Below are 25252 nucleotides of genomic sequence, written 5' to 3'. Positions count from 1 at the left end.
GACTGCAAGCGAGCGTAGGTTGTTCATTGGGATATAGTTTATCTACGCAATAGGCCGGGTAACCGAAATAACTGATCGCTACCGATGTTCTAACACAAATCTACTTTAATAAGAGCACAAACGGAAGTCTTCACTCAATTTAATATACACTGATCTTGCTCTCTACTCGACTAGAACACCTTTATTGTTAGTTTGCGCACATCCATGATGCTTACCGCTCCGTTTGATATGAACAATCGACTTTCTTCGCGACGTATCCACGAGACCGCACTATCCAACCCCTGAGACAAAATGGCTTTTGACGCCGACGAGTTTGCGACACAGTAAACCTCAAATGATCTTGTGGCCTGCTGTCAGTGAGAATAGAACATCATCTTACCCAAGCGAGTGCCAACAAAGGTCCACCATTGGAATAGAGCACTTTCAGATGCGTGCGTTTAGTATGTATGGCGGCATGTAACCGTCTGTACAGACACATGAGATGATGCCTCCCCTTCGCGTCAGAAAAGTAGGGGTCATAATTGGGCATCACAAACTGTACGTTACTTCTCGACTTGTAAAGGAAGTGGTGTAGCTCTGGAGCACCTATGTCAGCTGTTCTAAACCTCCCAATATTGACCGCTGCCTCCATTGACCTTATACAGTCATTATCCTCAAAGTTATGTAGAATTGATTCTTTTGAGCTTCTTAATTCAAAAAATGCATCCTTGTTAGCACTGATTAAAACCAGCGCAATTTTCGGCCTGAAAAACACAATATAAGCATGCAAAAAACCCCGGTCGTTAAACTTCGGCAAACATATCGGGAGCCAGTGCTCTCTGCCGTCGTGAAAAGTCGTGTTATGGAATAACATAGAGAATATAACCTGTAGATCAGGCGGATGTAAAGAGTGTCTCTTAGGTCGGATGACGCTTACTAGACGTCCATCAGCCACTACCAAGCCATACAAGAGAGAAGGCGTTCTGCCTTTTAGCAAAGATATGTTTATCCTATCTCTAGTGCTGTTCCGTAGCCGTAAGCATTCAATAGCGTTCAGCAATATCGAAGGACTTCCGAAAGCCATCTCTCTTGTAAGAGAATAAAGGAACTTTTCAGCTCCGTCTAGTAATTTGCGAAGGTCGAAATTAGTTCTGCCTTTGAAAACTTTCACTATTTGAGCCTTTGTTACCGCAGATAAGAGCTGCGTATGCAAAGCGTCCAATTGTGTCCGCAGTTGCCCCTCTGTTTCACCAAGCTTACTAATAGCGATTAGAAGGAGTGGATCTTCTACAATGATCGCAAATGATGTTGAGCCCGCTGTGAAAAACCTCGATTATCAGAACCTGTCAAACACTTCAATATACCTTAATGTGTCACGATTATTGTCAAGTCCTGAGGGATCGTCCGAAGGCTCAAAACCAGCCACCAGTGCCTGTATCACGCCCATATATGAAGAAATTAGATCGTCATTTCCATTGAGTGAAAAAATTGGTTTGCCAGCAAATGATATGACAAAATATTGCTTCTTCTGGGCCAGGAATGACTTGATTTCATCTGAGTCGTCTTCATTACCGTCCTCGGTGTCGAAGCCATAGTTATCGTAGACGGTGACAGAATCATCGTCAACGTCTGTCTCTATAAAAGAATTGTTAAAAGTTGATCTCCGTGGGTAAAAGACAGAGTCACTTTCTGAGAGTATTTTTCCGAGCAAAGATTTGATGTCTGAAGCTTGATTAGATTCCACGGTCCCACTAACACCTAAGCTGTTTTCTGTCGCAGTAAGAGTGTTGGATATTGAGTAGTTAGGTGTGTTAATACTGGCAGGTTGGCCATTAGAAGACGGCAATGATATTGATAGCGCGGTGGTAGGCTTTGACTGTAGTCGTAATCGAAATGCTCTAGAAAGCTTTGACGGCGACTCTAGACCTGGTATGAAACCGACTTCCGAGGGTGCCGACTTTTCGTTAAAAATAGGCGGCTTTGAGTATTCTTGCGTGGAGGAGGAACCCTGATTGATATTCCCGGAATTTGTCAAAGTTCCGAAGGACCCTCCGTCTAAGGTACTCACGCTACTCGCTATACTCTCAAATCCTGATCCATTTACTGTACCATCATCATTATCATATGCGCCTTCGATAGATACCGATCGGGAGCTGTTAGTCGGACTACGTTCGATAGATTCTGGGGACAGAAAGTAGTCTTCAACAACGGCTAACGCAGCAACCGACTCAGCAGGTATCTTATTCATTGACTCTCGATTGGTTCGGTACTTTCAGGCTACAGAGTCACAGTCTCTTATTAACCTGAACTTATCAGCATACTAATCATGACATCCCAGATTCACATGTGAGCTGTCTTCGCAATTATGACGATAGTACAGACACTTCTACTTACGGGGATGAAGAGCGATAGCCGGGGTGTCTCATCCAAATTACCGGTCGCTGCTTCGCACACCTCGTTGGGTGCTCGCTATATTGGATGTTGTGTGCGTTTATTAGTAGTATTTCATCTATGTTGATGTGCCGTGATGGTGTAACTTTTGCGTGGCTGGGAAACGAAAACGAGGTAGCAATTCCCAATATAGTAACGTCTATTTCCGAGCCGATAAGCATAGCTTCAGTGTCTACTGTCGCAAATCGTATAATAAATATTCATCCTACGCAGCTATCGTATGTGAATTGGAGAGGTGACTATTCAACTGAATTTGAAAGACTCGTCAACAACAATTCACGTCATATTTATTGCGATCGAGGATTGTTCTATTTCAGAGCTTTTTAATAGTGCTCAAGAAGCGGAGTCTAGAAAGCCACGCGCAGGTTGTAAGCGGAGACGCACTCAGCGTGGTACTTTTCAGTCATGCCGTCTTCACCTTCGACATCTATTCTGCAAACACTGTCGCCCCTCCCTTTCATTCTTTCTAGATCCGACGATAGTAAGTTGATTGTCGCCAGACGTTTCTGCCGACCGTTGTGGATGCGGGCTAATATGAGATGCGAGAAAGAAAGACCCGAAGTACAAGCGTTATGCTGCTGGTATAGACCGTGCACTGGCACTGTTTGAAACGGTGGATGAGTGGGCCGATTACATCTCGTTTTTAGGCAAACTATTAAGAGTAAGTCAATAGCACGGCAAGGAAGGCACTTTCACGGTCTGTGTCCATGAACTGTACTAATTTGACAGGCTCTACAATCACATCGAGCAGAGCAAATCCCGTATGCTCACATAGTGGCAAACAGACTAGCACAGTCATTACAACCAAACTTACCTTCCGGTGTACATCAGAAGGCTCTTGAGATATATGGCTTCATTTTTAGTGTGTTGGGGGTAAGTTTCGCGAAGTTTGACCTTGCTTACGATAAAGAAAGATCAACTTGCGAAGGAGTTGCACGTGTGGATGCCTGGCCTGCTGCCTTTAATGTCGTATGCTAGCATCAATGTCAAGGTATGATCTTGTATGCCAGGCAGACCATTAACATAAGCCAAACCTGCTACTCCTGTTGGAGACACATATACTTCCTCTGCCGCCTATAGCTCTCAGACAAATAGTGAAGTCTTTCCTGCTTGCTATGCTCACTGGAATCGACGACGAAACAAGCGAGTCGTTCAGCTTGGTATTAAATCTCATCGACAACTTTAGAGCTCATATAAATGATGACGCTTACTTCTGGCAGTGCTTTTTTCTCATTCTCATAAGTTCAAAGGATCGCCGACTAGGGGGGGCTATCTACGCGGCCAAGAGGTTACCGTCATTGAGTGGAGTGCCTATAAGCAAAAATGCCGACGAGACCCTGAAGTCGATGACTCCGGAGTGCAGAGCGTTGACAATTCCTGACTCTGGACTACTGATTCGAGCACTCTCAAGAGGACTAGAAGACGACCAGATTCTGGTTCAGAGAGGCTTTTTGGATCTCTTGGTTCGAAATCTCGAACTAAGAAGTGGTGTTCTGCAGCAGCTGACATCGAGGCAAGACTTGAAGTTGCTAATGATATCTGCTTGCACTGTTGTACTCAGACGAGACATGTCTTTGAACCGGCGTTTGTGGACCTGGCTTTTGGGTCCTGAACCCTCCGCGGATCACATGCAGACGACTAGTATCTCCACCGATCAAAATGCAGAAGGAGGTTCCCATGTCGATCCAACGAAGGAACATGGCCAGAAAAGTTCAACGACCCTCACCAGGTCCCAGTACTTCGAGGCTTATGGACTTCAGCACTTGAACGATGGTTTGAAGGAGCTGATCCTCTCACAGTCTTGCAGCCCGTCCGAGCGCGCAAAGCCATTCAAAATTGCGTTTTCGCTCATGGATCGATGGGAGGTAGGAGGCCCCATAGTGCCTAGAGTTCTCATCCCAATCGTTTGCAGCGTGCGAAGATACAGAATTGAAGCACGTTCAGAAGAGGATTATCAAGAGGTACTGAAAAGTGCTAGCTCTTTTTTCGACGCCGTCGAAGCCTCGGCTATATGGGCAGACTGTTTTGACCTTATTATACAAACCTGCGACCTCGATCTACTAACTTTCATATTTCAGACCTTCAACGTCACTGAAGAAGAGATGCTCTTAGTTCATCTGCCACTGATTCTGCTCACGCTGCTTGTTATAAAGAGGCAAAATGTGCGACTAGATGTTACTGTGTGGTACAGTCTTGTTTCGCGCATTTTAGATCTTCTGCCGAAAAGAGCTTTCCGTGATCTCTCTTCAGATAGCTCTGAGACTCTTGAAGATGAAGCGATGACTGATGAAGCCGATTTATTACAAATTATCTCGCTGTTTTACACCGCAAAGCGTTCGGGTGATGATGCAGCAACCCCCCCCTTCAGCCAGACTAAATTATCTCATCTACTTTTGGAGATTGTTTGTGAGGTGCTGGTGTCATCTTTGCAAAAACTTGACCTTGAGGCTGGCGACATAAGTATATTCACAGTCAACCTGCTCAATAAGCTCCCTGGCCAAAAATTTAGCAACAAGGGCCTTTCCAACGCTCTTCTTGCTATTTCTCCTAAAAAGGAAGTTCCATTCAAAGTGTTGTATGGTGCAACGAGATTGTTGGGTGTTGTCATTGAACGTCACGGAATGGAGAAGGGAGAAGTAGATTGTTCAATACGGCAATTTACTGAACTCCACTGGAACTGTTTAAGTCAATCCACGGGAAAATATCACGTCGAGTCGGTAACGTCACTATGGGATCTTCAAAGCAAATGCAAAGACCACAAGATCGAATCTGCAATTTCCAGCTTAGTTACTGAAGGTAGCTTTAAGCCGCAGGCTGGTCAAGCTTTCGTAAATCTCTGGGCTCATAGTGTTGACTATGCAAACTTCGAAGCGATATTGACGAGGCCTCTTCTACTAATGCTCGACTCACTAGAAGACAAGTATTCTCCACTAAGAACGATAGCTTTGTCTTGGCTGGAGATGCTGGGCGCCACATCTACTTCTAATAGACTCTATGGAATATTGGTCTCGAGGATACTCAAGGTTCCATTCTTATTGCGCCCAGACCTTTCGTTCGGAGAAGACGATGATCTAGAGCTTTTTCTGTATTACCTGAAGACCCTGACAAATATTTTAGCGATGGGTCCCTCCAGCCTATGCGCCGCTCTCGCTACTGATATGATATCGGTTGACAGTTCCCGAAGCAATCTGTTGCAACACATTGGACTTGAAGATGGTGATCCATCATATCGTGGGTTTTTCATCAGAGTGATACTCAGGACCTTGAAGTATGACGTTCCGGATGGAAGTTCACCAGAGCTACAGGAGAGCTTCGCCAAAGTTTTACGCGGAGCATTGCAGCTGCTAAATGTGATTCTTATGAACCCCGACAAGTCGCTTTCGCCTGAACTTGCCATTGAGCAAGCTCTAACTGCAAGATTATCTCCTAACTTGCACAAGAATGATATTTACACTAGAACACTGATACTGGAAGTACTCTTTAAGACTTTGAAGGTCAATTATGGCGACGGGCGATTTGATAATACGACTATTCACCCCAACAGTGTCATCAAGCTCCGAGATTCATTAGATGTACACTCTTCAACAGATGGCACTTCAACAAGATCGCCGACGTCGAGCCTCATACAATGCTTGATTGATGGTATCTCTAACGACGAGAATCAACCGGTATTAGACGCGTGGATAAAATTCTTGGTCGACTGTCTGCCGTTGTTTTCTGACGTTCTGTTTCAGATTCTTATTTCAGTTGTTGAGTGCTTCTGTTCTCAAATTAAAAAAATATTTGAGGAATTGAAACTGGTCTACGTTCCAAATGCCAGTAATTCCTTGCCTGGTTCGGAAAGCGCACTTTTTGCATTGATGCACGGTCTTGAGCACATTATGGTAGCGGCTCATGAGAAGCTTGTTTTGGAGGAAGCAAAGTCGAGTAATCCTAAAGCTCCAGCTGAGCCAGGATTCTTTGGTACTGTCATTTCCGGTGTCTTCTCTGTTGAATCCCCACAGGCCCGCAACGCGGCTGCCAATAACCGCTTAACAGTACTACTTTGCTTCCAAGATTGCATCAGAATATGCCACTCTATCTGGATTTGGGGCGAAGAACTCGCCAAGGGTATTGTATTGGAGCCGAATACGGCGACGTCGACCGATTCATTCCTATACATATCTTCGAGAATGAAATATCGTGCTCGTCGAATCCTAGAAACCCTTTACATGGCAGAAACCTTAGAATGTCTCGAAACGTTCATTGATCTCAAACAGGAATCTACAATCTATAAACTCATACACGTTTTGGATGGATCTCGCCCGAAATACACCGTTCCTTTTTTACTCAATGCCATATATAGCCGGACGAATCCCGCTGCATTAGAATCTAATGTCAAATCCAGTCTCACAACAGACCTATCCGACGTACAGTTGGCGAAATTTCTCGTTGGATACATAAAATCCCTGGAAGATGATGCTATCGAGGAAATTTGGCCTGACTGTATCGTGTTTGCCAAGGATGTATACACTAATCTTGGATTATACAAACACCTTCTGCCGGATATTCTAGTTTTTTTTTCGGTCATTGGAAGTAAGGTTGACTCTACAAACTTTGGAGAGCAGAAGAGATTACGGAAAGAGCTTGGTGACATTTATTTCAAGCTCTTTAACTCGGCTGTAACAACTCGTCAGACCACAGGGCTTGCGACTCCTGAGCCTGCAGCGACTACTGTCACGCCGCTGATCGGCGAAAAGGAAAAGCCTTCCGAGACCGATCGTCAGCCAGCTATATCTTCGCCACAGACTAGCATTGCTCATGTTCAACAACTGCAGCACCAATACTCATCTTCCTCCATATCCCAGACGCAAATTCAATCTCCGAAAGTGCAGGAATCGATTTCCACGAAGCCTCGAGTGTCTCAAGAGGAGCTGTGCAGATCGTTAGTGTTTATCATACCCAACTTGCACAAAATTCTTCTGGATTCTGACCGCGTTCTGAACTCGCTTGTCGCCTTATCAACAAATGTCATTTCTCCTACACTGAAGTCAAAGAATTTCCCACTTAGTGCCAAGCCTCACATACTGGATGTTCTTTATCAAATTTCGAGAGTACCTAATGCTCAAAAGGCATGGAAGGCGTTAGTTGCGGACGTATTCTATGACAACAAACTTTTCTCTTTGAACGCGTCTCAACTGGCCAAATGGAAACCGATTCTATCTCTTTGGCTCAGCAACGATAAAGAGAGAATGTCTGAGCTAGTTACTCGGATCTCTTCACACAGCTCCAACACGAATGTTTTATTTGGTTGGTCTGATCAGGAGTCTGTGGCAAGACGTTTCAACGTTCGTCGGGTGGCATTAGCCTTTCTCTGCTCTGAGAAGGATCAATACGTTGTTAATCTCAAAGAAATTCTGGGCAAATTCTCAGAACTTCTTCAGTCATCTGTGGCAGAGTCAGTTCAAAGCGAAGTATTCGCGTGCATCCGAGCTATTCTTCTACAAGTCTCGCCCGTACATTTACCACCTTTCTGGACTTTCATTTACAGTGAACTTCAGGTCATATTTACGTCTTTGGCAACCAAGGATGCCAGTGCTCTTCAAGTTAAAGACTTGCAAGGAGTATTTGCTGCGTGTAAACTTCTGGACACAGTATTGGTCATGGAATCCGAAGATTTCTTGCTTTATCAGTGGCTCTTTCTTACAGATACGGCAGTAGCTGCGGAACCGTCGCGGCCAGATGGTGCGCCATTACCCCTAATCGATAGGTTATCACTATTGTTTGGTGCACCCATGGTAACAGCTCCCTCAGTGGTAAGTAGACTATACTTTCAATCGGAACTAACATAGAAGGAAACGTCGTCCATATCTTTGACTTCTGTGGTGACAAGGCGCCCTATGTTGATTGGACAAGCTTTGAACAACATCTCTGAGCTCACAACATTTTTCAGTAATCTGAGTATAGCCAACTATGAGCGCACATACACTCTTGGAGAGTGCGATATGAGTGCATGTGAGAAAGAAGTTTACGCTGATCTGTTCAATGATCTGAGATGAATGTGCTGTATCGGTTAAAATAAATACATAATTGTTCATTATTAATGATGATGCAATTTCACTGGGAGGGATAATAAAAACGAGTTTCATTGCCGGTGTCCACTAGTCAGTTCATGACTTTGGTTACGTAATGTTGTCAAAAGTGTTGGGATGTTGAGGGTCATCGTAGTTTTTTCGTAGCAACCACTGTCTCTAATATTGGCCGGAGAAGCAATGGCACTAGAGCAGGCAATGAACATTTCCAAAGGTACGCATGTAGGCGAAATATATTGCTGATGAAAGATGAAATCGCCCTATACGATAGGCAAATTCGACTATGGGGTCTTGAGGCTCAGGAACGGTACGGTCGACTCGAACCCTTCGAACTTGTTCTAACTGGTTAGAATGCGATCCTCAAATATCCTCATTGTACACATGAGTGCTGTTTCAGATGAGGTATCAAAAAACATTGCATTAGCTGGTGTCGGGTCTATCACTGTACTGGATGACAGCATTGTACTTCCTGAGCATCTAAGCGTACATTGTTATTTACAAGACGATGACGTTTCCAGACCAGTGAGTTTCTCGGGAAGGACTCTCTGATTCACATACAGATAGCACAAGCCATGGCATCTTACCTTAAGGCTTTGAATCCTAGAGTGTCTATCATACCAGACGTTGAACCGATTGAAGAAAAGCCAGACACATACTTCGCCAATTTCGATGTCATCGTCGCCGCTGATATTGACATCGACATAATGGTACCAATTTTCATTGTACATCAGCTGATCACAGATTGACTTGAATAACAAGTGCCGTGATTTTGGTAAAGCCTTTTATGGAACACAGTCATTTGGGCTCTTCGGTTATGTCTTCGCTGATCTGAATGAGTATACATACTCCATGTAGGCATACTCCTCTATAAGTTGCTAACAAGAAGTGAACGCGAAAAAGCAAATGTTGCCACGAAACCCGGACCGGAGACCTCCACGAGGTCGATTGTCAGTGTCAACGTTAAACGAGATGGAACGCAGGTCAAGGAAGTAGTCACGAAAATTGAAAAGTACAAGCCGTTAGACGTTGTACTCAAGCATCCCATAGATCTGTCGGTCCATTTAAAACCACGCCAATTACTTAAAGTCAGCCCCGTTTTGCCAACGTTTTACGGTAGGAAGACTAAACGGATAAACGCTAATGTTAGCCATGCGTGGCCTGAAAAAAGCTCTTTTCGAAAACAATCTCACGCGTGAACATATACAGGAGGTTTGTACAAACTGTGCAAGAGCTCTAGGCTTGCCAGCTGGAATCATAACCCCTAGCTATGTAAGGTAGTACGCTCATTTATATTGTTCTGACCTCAGCAACGTCAAGCTTGGATTCAACACGGAACTTTCGGCTGTCGCATCTGTTCTCGGCGGAGTTCTTGGACAAAACATCCTCAATTACTTGGCCCGTCGCGAACAACCGATACAAAATATCGCGATTTTCGACGGTAGCAGCTTCACAGCCCCGATTTACTGCATCTAGCTTGAAGGCTATATGTTTTATATGTATGTGTATAATACATGGCACTGAAATAAAATACGAACGACTCTAAACGTGGACCACTGCAACGTTTCCATCACAATGGCAAAAAATTAATATCGTAACTTAACTAATTAAGCATGAGTAGATCATCGTAAACCTGTGAAGTCATGAAATCTTACAGTTCATGAATACAACAAGCATCTAAAGACGGTATTGCCGAACAAAACTCCTACTACGCTCATCCAAAAAGATACAAAACAGTTGAGGATTCTGTACTTTTGGCAGCACATGCCTTAAGCAACTCGAGCCTGTACTATGAAAACGATTCGCTCTTCAATTGGCGCTGGTATACTGAGAAGTTAAGTCCGCTAGACGCTTTAGCGTCGGAACCTGGAGCCCTGCATGTTAGCAATTATCAATAAAGCACTCACAAGATGGTATATAAGTCTCCAAAGCATGGAGTTGGCGTGGTTCAACTAGCTCAAAAGGACCGCTATCCTCCAGAGGAACAGACTCCAGCAACAGAGTGTCATCTTTGTCAGACACGGCCCTTGTGGCAATTTCTTTCATTATGTCTGGTGTGATGGGCTGTTCATAATCAGCAACATGATACTGACTGATGAGCTTTTGAATTTGCATTGGAGACAAAGTCCAACAAATGTCATATATGATCTCAATGTCAGTCAACGTTGACTTCTTCAGTTGTAAGAGTTTGGTAGCTTGCATGAGATGCTCCAACTTGAGCGTTCCCTCAGGTATGTCATTGCTCTTGCACCACTCTTCAACCCGAGTAATGTTGTAACTGATTTGCAGACCGCGTTTCCAGGACAGAAAGTTTCTGCGAGAAAGTAAATCATTGAAAGCAGTGACACCCACTAAACGAAGTAGCTCCAAAATCGCCTGATGTATAATCGAGCTTTCTAAGTAGTAAGCTGACATGGCGCTATATATTTTGTTGAACAGCTTCAGCAGGTCGTCCATGTCATAATGGTGAGCAGTGGCGGTGTTCAAGATTTTTGTGAAAAAGCGGGTGTTTTCATTCGCAACAAAACCCGGTAAGGCCTGTGATTCAATGAGCGCAGGAATGATCATTTTGTGCATCTGCTTCTTGAGCTCCTTCATCCACGTATGGTAAATGTTGAACTCCAGGTTTTCAAGATCATGTTTGACTAGACCAACCAGTCTTTCGTACTCCTGAAACTCGTTGGCGCCCATCTCAGCATGAGCACCGCTTTGGATAATGTTTGTCTCTGCCAAAAACACAAAGGACAGCATTTCGTGAACATTAGAGAGCCAAAAAGCTCCTGGAATGATCGCATCTTCGCCATCATGAGACATCACCTGGCGTTGGATTGTCTCCATTACCATCGCCAGAAGCATTTCAGACTCTTTCACAAACCCCAGGCGCCACATCTCTGAAGTTATAAGGTTAATTATATGAGCCGGAAATAAAATCTCATTTGGAGTATTGTCAACGGATGGCTGAGGGATCTTCAGCGTGGTTATAAGGCCCTGCAGGACTTCCACGTTGACAATGTCCGCATTGTCCAGAATGGTTTCAATTTCAACATCGAGATTGAGCGGCGGAAGTGTTATGCCATTCTCCGATTTACCACCCACACCAGAATTTGTGGAGGTGAAAATCATTGACGCAGGCCGCGGGCTGAAATTCGGGGTAGGAGAGAAGGATTTTTGGGTATCGGCGGTGAGATTTGCTTGAGTTAAGCTATGCCGTTTGTACGAACGCGTGCGCTTCGATTGCAGAGAGACCAGGTTATGGGAGCCTCCTTGTGGCTGGTCACCACCAGCCCACACCCCGTTTATGTTCAGGCCACCCGTTGAAGCCGCAGGGGCAGACGCTGGAGACTTTGTTGACAGAACAGATATCTCTTCACGAAGTCGCTCCACCTCTTCGCTTAAGCTTGTGTTCAGCTGCTCTTTCTCTTGTTTACCACTAAGTGCCTCATCGAGCTCTAGTGATTTGAGCTTGAGAGACTCCTTCAACGATTTGCTCTCTGCCTCCAACGCGTCAAGCTTTACCAACGAAGCATCATATTTCTCGGTAAGCTCGTTGAGTTGAGTCTCCAATTGAGTAGCCTTCTCCAAATACTCCTTTGAATTGTCATCCTCTTCCATTTCATGTAGCTGTTGCTCTAACTGATTATTCTTTTGTTGCCACTGCAGGATTTGGTTATCGAGCTGATCGATTTGAGCCACCAAGCGTTTGTTTTCCTGTGTTCGTGCCGTGAGAGTTTGAGTTAGTGTGACAACCTTGTTCTCCAGCTTATAGGAAATCTCCTTGAAATGATTTGCGGACCGCGCCTCGACACGGAGAGTGTTGAGCTCTGTGCGGGCCTGCTTCCTGCGGAAACAGCTCTGAACCAATACAATCTTTCTTCGGGTATCGCTATAGCTCTTCCTGGCCTGGTAACCACGGTAAACGCGCTGAATGGCCACTGCAGCATCTGTTCTCCGTCCTTGCAAGAGCCTTTGGCGAGAAATACGTCCACGAATAGCGGCTTGCGCTTTTATGATGCCTGATCGGACGGAAAGATATTGTTTCTTCGCAACATAGCCACGCCAAGCACTCTGTATTTTGAGAGCCGCCGCGTTTTCGATCTCTTGGACAACTCGTCGTCTGACGATGAAGCCTCTCGCAATACATTGAGCGCGTACTATCGAGTTGCGAGTCTCTTGGTATTGCCTCCGATAATACAAACCTCTAAGATGTTTCTGGATGACTGTTGCACAGTCGTTCAGTCGCTGGCTTCGAAGATTCTCCAAATATGCAAGCATGCCAGCCCTGAAGAAGATTTTGGTCGCACCAATTTGGTATTTGTCAGGCTGCTTTATCGTTTCACTCAAAATAGTGTGAGATATGTCTTCGATAGATCTAGTCCAGTTGGAGGAGTTTATCAGCATGTAATATCTGCTGATGAACTCCTCGAATGTCCATCTGGTCGGAAAGCCCTCACAGCTGATTCTAATCGTCTCCAGGACACCACAAGCTCGAAGCTGCGACAAGACCATCGGTCCTTCGAACTGCCACGCAGCCTTCGCTTCGTTTGGCTTAATGCATCTGATGTAGTGCACATTCGTGGAATTGATGGTGCTCATAAGCTCTATAAGCGATCCTTTGAAGATACTACCAAGGGTAGGCTTGCGATTCGTTAATGCTCCAGGACGGCTCTTCGGCTGAGTTGTTGCAGGCTTCGGAGCTGCCGTCGTCACGCTTTCAACAAGCTCTTTTAAAAACCCATTATTAGTAGCCAGAAGTACCTCCATATGCTCGTCCGGCACTGTATCTCTGTTCTTCTCGATAAAGCCCTCGGAATCATATGTCACGTCCATAGCATAGTGATGTACAGTAAATGCTGTCTTTCCAAATCTTGGTTTCTTAAAAAACTTCTCGTGCTTAGGAACAGCAAAATTAGTGTAGAGCTTTTGGACCCACGACTCATCTGACCCCGCGGGAAGTCTACTTTCCTCGTCGAGAAGTGAAAGAATACCAATTTTTGCTTCAATCAGGTCAATGCACGGCTGATTGTCGTAAAAGTCGATGAAAGTCCACTGTATCTTTTCACGAACGTATTCGTCTTGCTCAAGCTTGAAAACATGCTGATTGAACTCTTGTTGAAGTTTTTCATTCGCGTAATTGATGCAAAACTGCTCGAAAGAGTTGCGCTGGAAATGCTCAAAGCCATAGATATCCAGGACACCAATGAAAGACTCTGAGGCAGCCTCCACTTCTTCTGAAGCGAGACTTTTGTTGATGTGCCCAACGAGCCACGTAAACAGGGCAGAATAGACAAATTTTGAAACAGAGTCTCTCACTACAACTGCTTGCTTGAAATTCAAATTAGTCACGATCTTTTCACTTCTGGTCGTAATCTGTTTCTTGGTAGTCCATTTGGCAAATAAAGTGGGTTCGATACCCAGTAATTTGCAAGCTGTAGCAAGTGAAGGCTCATCCGCTGCAAGAATGGCGTCTGTCCGCCCAGCGCTTATGACGATGTTACCGATATGTAGAAGCGCCGAGAGGACAGCAAAAATATCTGATTGAACGGCTTCGTCAAATCCGATAGTTTTGAGAGCTTCCTTCGTAAGTCTGAATTCGACAGAGTCATCAACATTGGCGATGGATGGGTCGCCTCCTTGATTTAAGTACTGGAAGTCTGATACCGATAGTAAACTCCATTTATCTCTCTCCTCCGAGGTGGCACCACAACAGAGCTGGTAGAATATGTGATAATTTCTCTCTGTTGCGGGCTGGAAAACCAATCTGGATCGTTCCAGAAGATATGTTCGAATCTTTGCACCAATAATGTCGGCATTATTGTCGAACATAATTTCTATGTATTTACCGAATCGCGATGAGTTATCATTGCGTGTCGTTTTCGCATTACCGAATGCTTCCATGATAGGATTAGTAGCAAGAATCTGTTCCTCTGTTTTACTCAGAGAGTCTGCCTTATGAGCTTTTGCTCTCGGCCGATCTGCGTCTTCCACAATAGCGAAGTATCGCATAATGTATTTGGCGCTGACAGTCTTCCCGGCACCAGACTCTCCCGACACAACTATGGTTTGATTCACCTTGTCCCGTATCATGCATCTTGAATGTCAGCGGGAAAGCGGACTATATTACCTATAAGCGTCTTCAGCAATTGCAAAAAGATGTGGCTCTAATTCCCCTCTCCTCTTTCCCGAGTACATTTGAATAATGTCAGGAGAATAGAGAGAGTCCACCTTCTGGAAGGGGTTGGTAGCAATCAGCACAATTCCGGAGTATGTGTATATGCTCAGCTGAGAATACCGCAGTCGAATTGCGTGAAGAACTTGGACGTTAGTATCATATACCAAATATTGAAGAGCTTACTAGCGGGCTCATTCAGATATGAGAGATTTGTCAGATCTTCACTAGCTTCGAGAATCGGCGGATTGCATAGCGGTGGCAGCTTGCTGTTCGTCTCATCTTCAAGGTCGGAGACGGTACAAATCACAGTATTTTTCTGGCGTTCGTTAGCAGACCAAAAAATAATTCTCGCACCTTGCCATCCTCCGAAGTAAGCTCCAACGTGACGTTGTCGCCGTCGACAGTCTTGGAAGTTATCTCTGCGGAGATCCATCCTTCGTCGTCGTCGGGTTGCCAGCAACGCCTGTGATGTTAGTCGTGATGACTTCAACGATTTCGGTGACCACATAGTGTGGGAATCACTTCACGGGTGTCGCACCGTCTTGCGAGCCTCCAAAAGAACTACTTTATTGTTCATCGAGTAGTTTATCGGGTGCACAGAGCGGTGCTCACTGAAGCTATTTAGGATAGAGTTGTATACTTACACTCCGACTTCATAGTGAGATACCATGGTTCACCGACTCAATCCCTTAGAACGCGACTGTAAACAGAAAACAAAGGCCGTGGCGTGTTTACAGTGAGGGCCTCAAAGCAAGATAAACAATGGAACACTAAACCTGTTATCAACGGCAGATTGTCATCAATCAAATTTCACCCATATGTTCAAGGTAAAAGGGAATATACTAAAGGACTGGAGGATGAAAGAAATCCAGGATGTAAAAAATAACTAATCAAAGCTAAGGTATGTAGTCGCGGTGGAAAACGCACTGCAGTAGATGTTACCGAAATGATTAGGAAGATTAAGAATCACCTAAGTTTAGGTAACAACTAAATATTGATTAAGCGTACACACGCTCATGAATCTCCGCCCTTGTTGAAATATCATGTTCGCGTCAAACATGTTACCCGGTCAGAAACTCGCCACTTGGCAAGTTACTTGGGCACGATTCATATGGCTTAAATGTAAAAGTGGTATGTTTCAGTTAACAAGTGTTGTGTGGCTCAACGCTCACCTCACCACAGGCAATCCCGGATTTTGTAACCAGGGATTTGCCGGGCCTTAGCCATACATCTGAGGTGGCGCACAGCATCGGCAAGCTGTCTTGCTAATTCACTGATACGCACTCTAACGTTTGACGTGTATGATCCACATACATCCAGTACCGAGAGTGTAATTTACGTTGGGTGCTGATGAGCGAGCTAAGAAATGTGGCTTTTCCTGAAGTAGAATTATATGTGCACAGTATAGTTAGCGCAAATTCACAAAATATACCCGACTTTTGGGTAAACCACTACTCACTCAGTGTACCAACAGCACGAGTAGGGCAGACGCGGTCGATTTTGCCCAAAATTTTGCCTCTTATATTTTCTCATTTTTTCTTCCTTTCCCTTCCTTTTGATAAATCATCAGAGGCGAAACTGTCGGTATTCCCTACAGAAACTCGATAGATTTCTCATATAGGTCTCAAGGTCTCCAGATTTCGAATCCTGTTGATTAGGTGTCGGATATACTCTTAGTCTATCTTATACAATTAGAAACATGGGTGAGCCGATCAGAAATAAGCGCATTAGCGATCTTTCAAACGCTGCGCCGACTCCTCAGAACACACCGGCTTCGAACACGTACATCGCATCGCGTGCGTCTGAGCCCTCTGTGTCAACGATTCAGGAGGAAGGTATGTTGATTTTATGCTACACTATGGTTTGCGACGATGATTTGGAGACTTTTTTGCTTGATATCTTTTGCTATTTTCTAGTCTATGGACGAGTTGCTCAGTATGTGCTTATCATTCCCACATAATACCAGTCCTGCTAAGGAGAATGGCGTTGCAAGTTGAATGACAATTCTGTTGCAAGCGATTAATCGACTTGTGGTTTGGTATTATCTTTCATAAGTGAATTGGACATACAAACCTGCAGCTCAAAGATCGTTTTGGATACTTGATGGCGATGTTACACTTAGCAATCAGTGCGAGTAGCAATATCTGTAACAATTTTTTTTGTTGGGAAGTCACAACAAATATTTTTTGGAGCTCTGTGCGTTCACTTCAACCAAAAACATGCAGCATCAAATTGACAATTTTTTGGGCGAGAACACCAATTATCCATATATTTCGAGCAAACCATATGTATACTAGGACTATTTACTGACTGTCTAGATAAGGTTGTTAGCGGACTTGCCAACAACCCTGCTCTTCTATCAATGATCCAGGGCAAGCTCGGGTCTCTGGTGGGAAAGCCTTCAGGTTATATTGCCTCGCTTCCGGTTGCCGTCAGAACGCGCATTTCTGGATTAAAGGGGATCCAAAAGGAGTATACCAAGCTTGAGACGGAATTTCGCAAGGAAATCACCGAGCTCGAGAAGAAGTACGCTGAGCTCTACAAGCCACTTTATGAGAAGAGATCGAGCATTGTTGCCGGCGTAATTGAGCCTACCGACCAGGAGGTTGAAGCTGGAAAGGAAGAGGAGGAGGATGAGGATGATGATGATGAGCAAGATGAGCAGGTGAAGTCTACCATTCCTGAGGACGCCAAAGGAATCCCGGAGTTTTGGCTCACTGCTCTCAAAAACATGATCGCGTTCTCCGAATCTATTACCGACAAGGACGAGGAGGTTCTCAAGAACCTGGTTGACGTTAGACTTGAGTACCTCGAGAAGCCTGGGTTCCGCCTCGTTTTTGAGTTTTCGCAAAACGAGTACTTTACGAACAGCGTCCTGACTAAGACCTACTATTATCAGGAGCAGACCGCCTACAGCGGAGACTACGTTTACGATCACGCTGTGGGCGACGAAATCAAGTGGAAGGAGGGAAAGAATCTCACGGTGAAGATCGAGAAGAAGAAGCAGCGAAACAAGCGTAAGTGCTAAGATGGACGTGGGCTAATGAACAGACACCAAGGCTACTCGTATAGTAGAAAGAACTATCCCAACTGAGAGCTTCTTCAACTTTTTCAGTCCGCCTATCGCTCCTGAGGACGAAGACGGTAAGAGCAAGTTTACTTTCGCTAACGAACAGATGAGGATGACATCCCAGAAGATTTGGAAGAACGCTTGGAGCTCGATTATCAGCTTGGAGAGGAAATTAAGGACAAATTGATTCCCCGTGCTATTGACTGGTACACTGGCGAGGCGCTCGAATACGTAAGTCATTGAAACTGGAATTGAACTAAAAGCTTAAGGAGGATTTCGATGACCTGGACCAGGACGATCTCAACGACTCAGACGATGACGATGAAGATGATTCCGACGAGGATGATGACGACGAAAACGACTCCGACGAGGAAGGTGATTCCAAGCCGAAGCAGGAGGCTGCTGAGTGCAAGCAGTCTTAATTGTGTCCTGCAACGCGAAGTCGCAGCCGTGTGATTAAACACTGTAAAGGTACCTATAGCGTATAATACATAAAAATAATATTCTGCTATCTTATTTTTACACAAAGTTCGACGAATCGGACGTAAATTGTATATTACCCGGCTTTGATCTCATCATAATTGAGAGATGGCGCAATTTGTGTGATCCATATTTGAGCTGTGATTTGTGACCCGTAAAGCGTTTCGGTGCTTTCTGCTTTTCCACGTTGACATTTGGAGATGTATATGCATAATTACCGATCAGCAACTGAGGAAATTTTTTACTATAATTCTATATAGTTGACTCATCGATTTTTTTTTTATATAATAACCAGTTATACGACAAGGCTGGCCAAACAGTTATCTCTGTTTTTTTCTTATTTACCATGTCCTCACCGAAGATCATAAATGACATGTCCAATGCCTTCTCGAACTCCGTTCGGTTGAGCTCATCTCCCCAAAATTCGTTCATGGCGAACGCTGGTGCTGCCATTTCTTCTTCCCCCACTTCTCACTTTATCGGAGGATCTCCGCCTACGTCTTACCTCACTCAGCGCCGATCCTCTATGAAACAGCCAGTCCCTAAACAGCTTAAGCCTTTCGCTACGGAAGACATCAAGATTCTTCTCCTGGAAAATGTGAATCAAACGGCAGTTGATATTTTGAAGGGACAGGGCTATCAAGTTGAATTTCATAAAACCTCCCTGCCGGACGAAGAACTAATCGAAAAGATTAGGTAACGTATGGTTTCTTTCATATTACTGACCGAAATAGAGACGTTCATGCAATCGGAATTCGTTCGAAGACAAAGCTCACTGCTCACATCCTTCAAGAAGCCAGAAATTTACAAGTGATCGGATGCTTCTGCATTGGAGTCAACCAAGTTGACACTGAATACGCGGCGAAGCATGGAATTGCGGTATTCAACTCCCCCTTTTCTAATTCAAGAAGTGTGGCTGAATTGATCATCGGCGAGATCATCATGCTTGCTCGTCAGCTTGGAGATCGTTCTTCTGAGATGCACGCTGGTGTTTGGCAAAAAGTCAGTGCTGGTTGTTGGGAAATTCGTGGAAAAACTCTCGGAATTGTCGGTTATGGCCACATCGGTGCGCAGCTGTCGGTTCTCGCCGAGTCGATGGGAATGAGTGTTCTGTACTACGATGTCTTGCCGATCATGTCTCTCGGAATGGCCAAGCAGGTGGCTACTCTCGATGAGCTTCTGCAGAATTCTGATTTCGTCACATTGCACGTTCCTGCTTTACCTGAAACTAAAAACATGATCGGCGCTCCTCAGTTCGCTGCCATGCGCAACGGTAGCTATCTACTCAATGCAAGCAGAGGATCTGTTATTGATATCCCTGCTCTTATCGATGCTATGAAAACCGGTAAGGTCGCTGGGGCAGCTATCGATGTTTTCCCGAACGAGCCCGCGAAGAATGGCGAATTTTTCAACACTCAGCTGAACACCTGGGCAGGAGAATTGGTGAAATTGAAGAATCTGATTTTGACCCCTCACATCGGCGGCTCTACCGAAGAGGCACAAAGCGCAATCGGCGTTGAGGTCGGCCAGGCTCTTGTTAGATATATCAATGAGGGCGCCACAATTGGTGCGGTCAATTTTCCGGAGGTCAGCTTGAGGAACTTAACTCTCGAGGAGGAAAATCATGTCCGAGTGTTGTACGTGCACTCCAATGTTCCTGGCGTGCTTCGGACTGTCAATGAAATTTTTGCGGATCACAACATTGACAAGCAGTTTTCAGACTCGCGTGGTGACATTGCTTATCTTATGGCTGACATATCCGATGTCAACTCGGAGGACATCAGAGAACTCTATGAGAAGCTGGAGAGAACGCCTTTCAAGATCATGACCCGACTGCTGTATTGATTTCGTCACGCAATTTTGTCGTTAGGCAGCGCTCAGCCTTATCCTTCAACATGCTCTCAAGGCACAGTGCGCTGTAAAAGTTATTGGTTTATGCCCCAATTTCTGTGTATATGACGGTAGGTCAGATCCCTGGCTGAATTGCCTCGATCATGCTGCCGGCAGCTAAAAATATAGAGTAGCCTTAATCTCAACTATAGGGCAAAAAAACACTGGTAACTACCGTGCTTGTAGATTGGCGGGAGACCACGTGATTACGTAATGGTGGGATGTCGGGAGTATGTAAATCCGTATACCACTCATCCGGTTATCGGCCAATTTTTAAAAGTATCATTAACGGACATGGTACCTCCTCTTCTAATCAGAGTTGGCAGCCGTAGGCAGGTGAAATACTTCGTTGATGCAGAAAACAAGAAGCGTCGGGTGAGCGCTGTCCCAGAGGATTTCCGACATAGTGATTGTCCAGGGCGTAAGTTGTTGAGTTCTCGGCTGCAAGTATGCGTAGAATTTCCCATTGAAGCCTCCAGAAAGCCGCGCAACACACAATAAGAAGTTAGTGCAATTTGAAGAACTGTGGTCCAAACTCACACGCTTCCGCCGCCCCTTTCCAATTGAAAGTTAATTTTCGGCATTGCAAGTTGTTGGCTTCCCATCCCTGCTAAAGATCAATTGCTTATAGCGCCCATAATTAACTCAAGCGGTGAGTATATTTCTCGATCCTTCTCCCTTTTCATTTTTTTTCTTCTCCCCATAACGCTATACAATATTATATTGTATCCAAAGACGTTGACAATGTTGTCTATGAGAAAAATTGTTTCCAAGCAGGGTGCTGGGTAGGTTCTATAGAGTTACACACTTCGTGTTTCTTTCACCATGTAACGCAATTAAGAGGACTGGTGACTCAGATAATTCGCTACATGTTTGAGTGATTCCGATTATGAGAGAGTAAAAAACTAACGGAATATAAGCGCTGTGCAGCTTGTCAAGCGGGCCTTCAGCAGCTCGCCTGCTCGATTTGATTACGCTGATACTGTGAAAAATCTACGTGTCAACTCGAACACGAAGCTCATGTTTCAGGGCTTCACAGGAAGACAGGGAACGTTTCATGCCAGTCAGACAATTGAATATGGCACCAATGTAAGTGACACAGACATTTCGCTCTAACATACTCAGGTTGTTGGCGGTACAAACCCGAAGAAGGCTGGTCAGACTCACCTGGGTCTTCCTATCTTCGCGTCTGTTGAGGAGACTATGAAGGCTACTGGTGGTAAGTGAGGAAGCTAGAGACTGCTCCAGGAATTACTGACAATTCAGCGAATGCATCGGCTATTTTCGTCCCGCCTCCTCTTGCCGCTGCGTCCATCGAGGAGGCTATTCTCGCTGAAATCCCTCTCGTCGTTTGTATTACCGAAGGAATTCCGCAGCATGACATGGTTCGGGTTGTTGACATGCTGAACACTCAGAGCAAGACAAGACTGGTTGGTCCCAACTGCCCTGGTCTGATTGCTCCAGACCAATGCAAGATCGGTATCATGCCCTCTTACATTCACAAGCGTGGTCGTATCGGAATTGTGTCCAGATCGGGAACGCTTACTTACGAGGCTGTGAACCAGACCACTAACGTTGGCCTGGGCCAGAGCTTGGTCATCGGCATTGGTGGTGACCCTTTCAGTGGCACCAACTTCATCGATGCCCTCAAAGTCTTCATGGAGGATGAGGAAACTGATGGTATCATCATGATCGGTGAGATTGGTGGTACTGCGGAGGAAGAGGCTGCTGAATATCTGAAGGAAGTGAACATGTCTCGTTCGCAGCCCAAGCCGGTTTGCTCTTTCATTGCAGGTGTTTCCGCTCCTCCTGGTAGAAGAATGGGACACGCTGGCGCCATTATCTCTGGAGGTAAGGGCGGAGCGAGCTCTAAGATTGCTTCCCTCACTGCTGCTGGTGTTGCGGTTGAGGAGAGCCCGGCTAGACTGGGCAAGACTCTCTACGAGGAATTTGTCAAGTACGACCTTTTGTAAAGGGTACTTAATATAATTATTATTATGCCGGTATCGCGACAGTGTCGGATACCTATAAACTTATTTTGGTACCTTATATATATGATCGTAAATTAGAAAGTGGATGTTGCTGCATGAAAATTTCAAATGATCACGTGACTCTGTCAATCAGCGCTACTCGGGGTACTCGACTACGCCTGGAAACGTACCCCGTCAATATCATTCGGCAGGATATTTTCCACAGGACGACAGATCTCTGTTTGTTACTTTTGTTATTGGTAAAGCCTTAAATTAACCTGAAGACGCCTTCGGACGGTTCGTCGTTCTGATCGAGAGATTGTTGGCCACGATGATATCCGCAGTTCTACTTTATAACATGAAAGGAGAGGTGTTAATATCTCGATCATATCGCGATAGCCTCCGCAAGAGTATTTCGGATCTTTTCCGTATACAGATATTATCCAATCCTGATGTCCGGTCACCGGTTACGACATTCGGCACCACAACTTTCTGCCATGTAAAAAACGAAAATATCTATTTGGTCGCCTTGTCGAGACAGAACGTTGATGTCGCACTCGTTTTTGAGTTCCTATATAAGGTCATCACTCTTGCCAGAGGTCACTTCGGGAAGTTCGATGAAGAAGCAGTAAAAAATAATTTCACGCTGATATATGAGCTGCTTGATGGTAAGGCATGTCTCAGAGCAGAAACTGACAGTGACAGAGATCATGGATTTTGGCTATCCTCAAAACACAGACTCAGATACATTAAAAATGTACGTTATGACGGAAAGCGTTCGTAGCGGAGGTGGAAGTGGATGGAGTAATCCACCACCGACTGACGAAGACGCTACAAAAATCACTATGCAGGCTACAGGTGCTATGTCATGGAGAAGGGATGACATCAAGTACCGACGCAATGAGGTGTTTGTGGATGTTTTTGAAGATGTGAATCTGCTTATGACTGCCGATGGGAATGTTTTGCGATCAGATGTTACAGGGCAGATTGTTCTCAGAGCCTACTTGACCGGAATGCCAGAATGCCGATTTGGCTTGAACGATAGCCTTGTGGTTGATAGTCACCTGTCAGCCCCTGCAGATAATGGGGGCGGCGGAAGTTCAATTCTCAACACCAACAAGAAACGAACAAAAGCTGCGGCTGGAAGCGTAACCTTAGAGGATTGCCAATTTCATCAGTGCGTGAGACTAGGTCGATTTGATGCAGACCGGACTATAAGCTTCATCCCGCCAGATGGAGAGTTTGAACTGATGCGATACAGAGCGATAGAAAATATCAGTGTGCCTTTCAAGGTTCACGTTTTGGTGAATCAAAGCTCAAAGACGAAGATCGAATATCAGCTCGCTGTGAAAGCCACTTTTGGTCCTAAACTCTTTGCCACTGGTGTATCTATCGTGGTGCCTACACCATTAAATGCCACGAATGTGGTATGTCGGGTCACACAGGGTAAAGCAAAATACGAGCCTTCTGAAAATGCCATCGTCTGGAAAATCGCAAGCTTCCCGGGCGGAGCGGAATTTGCTATGTCCGCGGAGGCTAACTTGACACAAATGACCAACACTAAGGTCTGGTCACGTCCTCCGGTATCGATGCAGTTTTCACTCTTAATGTACACAAGCTCGGGCCTACTCGTACGATACCTAAAGGTTTTCGAAAAATCGAACTACACAAGCATCAAATGGGTTCGGTACATAGTCAGAGCGGGAAATTACGAGATAAGATTTTAGCACTGGCTCAGCAGACGGAAACGGTGGATGTGAGCCGCGGCGTTTTTTTATGCATCAAAAGCCTTTAATAATTCAGCCGATGTGATTTGTAATGATTTTCTAAGATGAACAGGCGTAATATAAAGCCAACGTCTCTAGGACATTGACTGGTACAATTTGACATAACATAAAACGAGATATTAGAACACATCCGTTCCCATACCCAGATCGTATAGGCAAAGTAAAGATGTGGAGGAAACGTTGCGATATCAATGCAGCTCTAAACAAAATACCTGGCTGTCAACACCCTTCTAGTAACACAGCCTCCTAAACAAAATAAGCATTGTATAAACAGGCTTAAAAGTCATCTTAACATACAACCACACACACACAATCCCAGGCCAGATTCACATGCAAGAGCAATCAACCAGCTAGTCGAGTGAAGGAAACAATTGGAAAACAAACAATATTTTCGAGTGCACCACTACACTCAAATTCGGAACTTTGACTGATTAATTATCTCGCACTAACATTTCTTTTGGGCGGCGGAGGCGGCGGCTTCTTCATTTTAGAGATCATGGACCCCGAAAATGCAGTGGCCGTGCTTATAATATTCGAAGTCTGATTCGAGGGGGGAGGTAGAGACCCCACAGCTGGCTTTTTCATGGAGGACTGGAAAGCGGGTGCAGAGACTATGGTGGGCTTTGGGATAGTAGTTGGCTGAGCTGAAGTTCCGTTCGATGCGGCATATGAAAACCCAGTAGGCGAAACCGGTTCACTATCTTCAGATACACTGTCTCTAGAAGACGAGTCGTGGTTGAAACTATTCTCCGAGCTGAACGATCTGGAGAGTGAGCGACCAAGTGCCGAAGGTTTAGCAGTAATAATGGGGGCCGAAGGCTCTGAAACAACAGCACAGTACAATGCAGGAAAAAGACCTGTCTTAGGAGGTGATCCGCTGTCGACTAGTTCACCGATCCACCAGCCCGGGTCGATTTCTTCGAGCACAGCGACAATGTCGCCAGGATCAAGAGATAACTCATCCTCAGCCTCAGCCTCGTATCTGAAATTGCACTTCACTAGCTTACGGCGAGGAGTAAGCGAAGGTCGGGGTCCTGTAACTGGTGGCTCTGTGGCGGACCGTGTAAATCTAGGAGGGGCTTTGAATTTTTGGGAAGCGCTCTCTGCATCCATCGAAGACACGCTTGATTTTCCATATGCTGACTTCATGGTCGAAGTCAAAGATGCAGAGGACGAAGCGTTCGAGATTCCCACTGACACAGGCTCGAACTTAGGGGGTACCCGAAACATGGTCGTGGAGTCTAATGACTTTGGCTCACCCAAGCTGCTAGACGAGCTTCCATGTCTAGTCACGACCGGACGTCTGCTGGTCGGCGGAGGAGAAGAGTCGTCTGATCTTACTGAAATAGATCGTGAACGAGAGCCGATATATGGAGAAGTTGAAGATG

General features: G+C 45.1%; 9 protein-coding genes across 9 annotated transcripts; 6 read left to right on the top strand and 3 right to left on the bottom strand.

The window, feature by feature from the left end:
• Positions 1-18: 18 nt before the first annotated feature.
• V1510DRAFT_422741 (trafficking protein Mon1-domain-containing protein) lies at positions 19-2711 on the bottom strand. Its single transcript, XM_066934839.1, has 5 exons — positions 2374-2711; positions 1344-2282; positions 380-1307; positions 216-347; positions 19-179 (listed from the first exon to the last, which is right to left on the bottom strand). The coding sequence occupies exons 2-5, from the start codon at positions 2225-2227 to the stop codon at positions 171-173; spliced, it is 1953 nt and encodes a 650-aa protein (XP_066786931.1). The 5' UTR covers positions 2228-2282; positions 2374-2711; the 3' UTR covers positions 19-170.
• Positions 2617-8548, top strand: V1510DRAFT_382976 (Dopey, N-terminal-domain-containing protein). The gene is made up of 6 exons (XM_066931668.1): positions 2617-2911; positions 2970-3091; positions 3160-3303; positions 3341-3421; positions 3459-8225; positions 8265-8548. Exons 1-6 carry the CDS (start codon positions 2836-2838, stop codon positions 8466-8468), a joined length of 5394 nt encoding a protein of 1797 aa, XP_066786930.1. The 5' UTR covers positions 2617-2835; the 3' UTR covers positions 8469-8548.
• Positions 8549-8656: 108 nt separating this feature from the next.
• V1510DRAFT_422736 (uncharacterized protein) lies at positions 8657-10084 on the top strand. Its single transcript, XM_066934838.1, has 8 exons — positions 8657-8715; positions 8751-8808; positions 8852-9023; positions 9062-9208; positions 9243-9352; positions 9388-9614; positions 9649-9775; positions 9809-10084. Exons 1-8 carry the CDS (start codon positions 8682-8684, stop codon positions 9972-9974), a joined length of 1041 nt encoding a protein of 346 aa, XP_066786929.1. The 5' UTR covers positions 8657-8681; the 3' UTR covers positions 9975-10084.
• Positions 10085-10307: 223 nt separating this feature from the next.
• On the bottom strand, positions 10308-15337 carry V1510DRAFT_369905 (P-loop containing nucleoside triphosphate hydrolase protein; the record flags this gene model as incomplete). The annotated part of the gene is made up of 6 exons (XM_066931410.1): positions 10308-10372; positions 10406-14586; positions 14620-14809; positions 14851-14983; positions 15022-15130; positions 15312-15337. 6 exons carry the CDS (start codon positions 15335-15337, stop codon positions 10308-10310), a joined length of 4704 nt encoding a protein of 1567 aa, XP_066786928.1.
• An 861-nt stretch (positions 15338-16198) lies between these two features.
• On the top strand, positions 16199-18259 carry V1510DRAFT_422731 (uncharacterized protein). Its single transcript, XM_066934837.1, has 5 exons — positions 16199-16502; positions 16986-17684; positions 17719-17811; positions 17844-17968; positions 18007-18259. Exons 1-5 carry the CDS (start codon positions 16367-16369, stop codon positions 18157-18159), a joined length of 1206 nt encoding a protein of 401 aa, XP_066786927.1. The 5' UTR covers positions 16199-16366; the 3' UTR covers positions 18160-18259.
• Positions 18260-18563: 304 nt separating this feature from the next.
• On the top strand, positions 18564-20062 carry V1510DRAFT_369891 (uncharacterized protein; the record flags this gene model as incomplete). The annotated part of the gene is made up of 2 exons (XM_066931409.1): positions 18564-18913; positions 18952-20062. The coding sequence occupies 2 exons, from the start codon at positions 18564-18566 to the stop codon at positions 20060-20062; spliced, it is 1461 nt and encodes a 486-aa protein (XP_066786926.1).
• Positions 20063-20851: 789 nt separating this feature from the next.
• Positions 20852-22080, top strand: V1510DRAFT_427275 (succinyl-CoA ligase; the record flags this gene model as incomplete). The annotated part of the gene is made up of 4 exons (XM_066935198.1): positions 20852-20892; positions 21028-21196; positions 21233-21326; positions 21374-22080. The coding sequence occupies 4 exons, from the start codon at positions 20852-20854 to the stop codon at positions 22078-22080; spliced, it is 1011 nt and encodes a 336-aa protein (XP_066786925.1).
• Positions 22081-22166: 86 nt separating this feature from the next.
• V1510DRAFT_256494 (Mu homology domain-containing protein) lies at positions 22167-24195 on the top strand. The gene is made up of 2 exons (XM_066930581.1): positions 22167-22745; positions 22783-24195. Exons 1-2 carry the CDS (start codon positions 22409-22411, stop codon positions 23802-23804), a joined length of 1359 nt encoding a protein of 452 aa, XP_066786924.1. The 5' UTR covers positions 22167-22408; the 3' UTR covers positions 23805-24195.
• V1510DRAFT_262603 (SH3 domain-containing protein) lies at positions 24052-25222 on the bottom strand. Its single transcript, XM_066930582.1, has 2 exons — positions 25206-25222; positions 24052-25167 (listed from the first exon to the last, which is right to left on the bottom strand). Exon 2 carries the CDS (start codon positions 25092-25094, stop codon positions 24300-24302), a length of 795 nt encoding a protein of 264 aa, XP_066786923.1. The 5' UTR covers positions 25095-25167; positions 25206-25222; the 3' UTR covers positions 24052-24299.
• Between the last annotated feature and the right edge of the window lie 30 nt (positions 25223-25252).

This window comes from Dipodascopsis tothii, assembly GCF_038497935.1.
Source record: "Dipodascopsis tothii strain CBS 759.85 unplaced genomic scaffold V1510scaffold_38, whole genome shotgun sequence".
NCBI classification, from domain to species: domain Eukaryota; kingdom Fungi; phylum Ascomycota; class Lipomycetes; order Lipomycetales; family Lipomycetaceae; genus Neoaidaea; species Neoaidaea tothii.
Note: the sequence above shows the minus strand (reverse complement) of the source record. Positions and strands in the feature narration are given on the sequence as shown.

Coding starts and splice junctions, on each gene's coding strand:
- V1510DRAFT_256494 (XM_066930581.1), top strand. CDS start 22,409: ATGATATCCGCAGTTCTACTTTATAACATGAAAGGAGAGGTGTTAATA. Junction 22,746..22,782: donor GATATATGAGCTGCTTGATG/GTAAGGCATGTC, acceptor TGACAGTGACAG/AGATCATGGATTTTGGCTAT.
- V1510DRAFT_422741 (XM_066934839.1), bottom strand. CDS start 2,227: ATGAATAAGATACCTGCTGAGTCGGTTGCTGCGTTAGCCGTTGTTGAA. Junction 1,308..1,343: donor AATAATCGTGACACATTAAG/GTATATTGAAGT, acceptor CTGATAATCGAG/GTTTTTCACAGCGGGCTCAA. Junction 348..379: donor CTTTGTTGGCACTCGCTTGG/GTAAGATGATGT, acceptor CACTGACAGCAG/GCCACAAGATCATTTGAGGT.
- V1510DRAFT_382976 (XM_066931668.1), top strand. CDS start 2,836: ATGCCGTCTTCACCTTCGACATCTATTCTGCAAACACTGTCGCCCCTC. Junction 3,304..3,340: donor TCATTTTTAGTGTGTTGGGG/GTAAGTTTCGCG, acceptor CTTACGATAAAG/AAAGATCAACTTGCGAAGGA. Junction 8,226..8,264: donor TGGTAACAGCTCCCTCAGTG/GTAAGTAGACTA, acceptor CTAACATAGAAG/GAAACGTCGTCCATATCTTT.
- V1510DRAFT_422731 (XM_066934837.1), top strand. CDS start 16,367: ATGGGTGAGCCGATCAGAAATAAGCGCATTAGCGATCTTTCAAACGCT. Junction 17,685..17,718: donor GAAGAAGCAGCGAAACAAGC/GTAAGTGCTAAG, acceptor GCTAATGAACAG/ACACCAAGGCTACTCGTATA. Junction 17,969..18,006: donor CTGGCGAGGCGCTCGAATAC/GTAAGTCATTGA, acceptor TAAAAGCTTAAG/GAGGATTTCGATGACCTGGA.
- V1510DRAFT_262603 (XM_066930582.1), bottom strand. CDS start 25,094: ATGTTTCGGGTACCCCCTAAGTTCGAGCCTGTGTCAGTGGGAATCTCG.
- V1510DRAFT_422736 (XM_066934838.1), top strand. CDS start 8,682: ATGGCACTAGAGCAGGCAATGAACATTTCCAAAG. Junction 9,024..9,061: donor ACGATGACGTTTCCAGACCA/GTGAGTTTCTCG, acceptor ATTCACATACAG/ATAGCACAAGCCATGGCATC. Junction 9,776..9,808: donor ATAACCCCTAGCTATGTAAG/GTAGTACGCTCA, acceptor TTCTGACCTCAG/CAACGTCAAGCTTGGATTCA.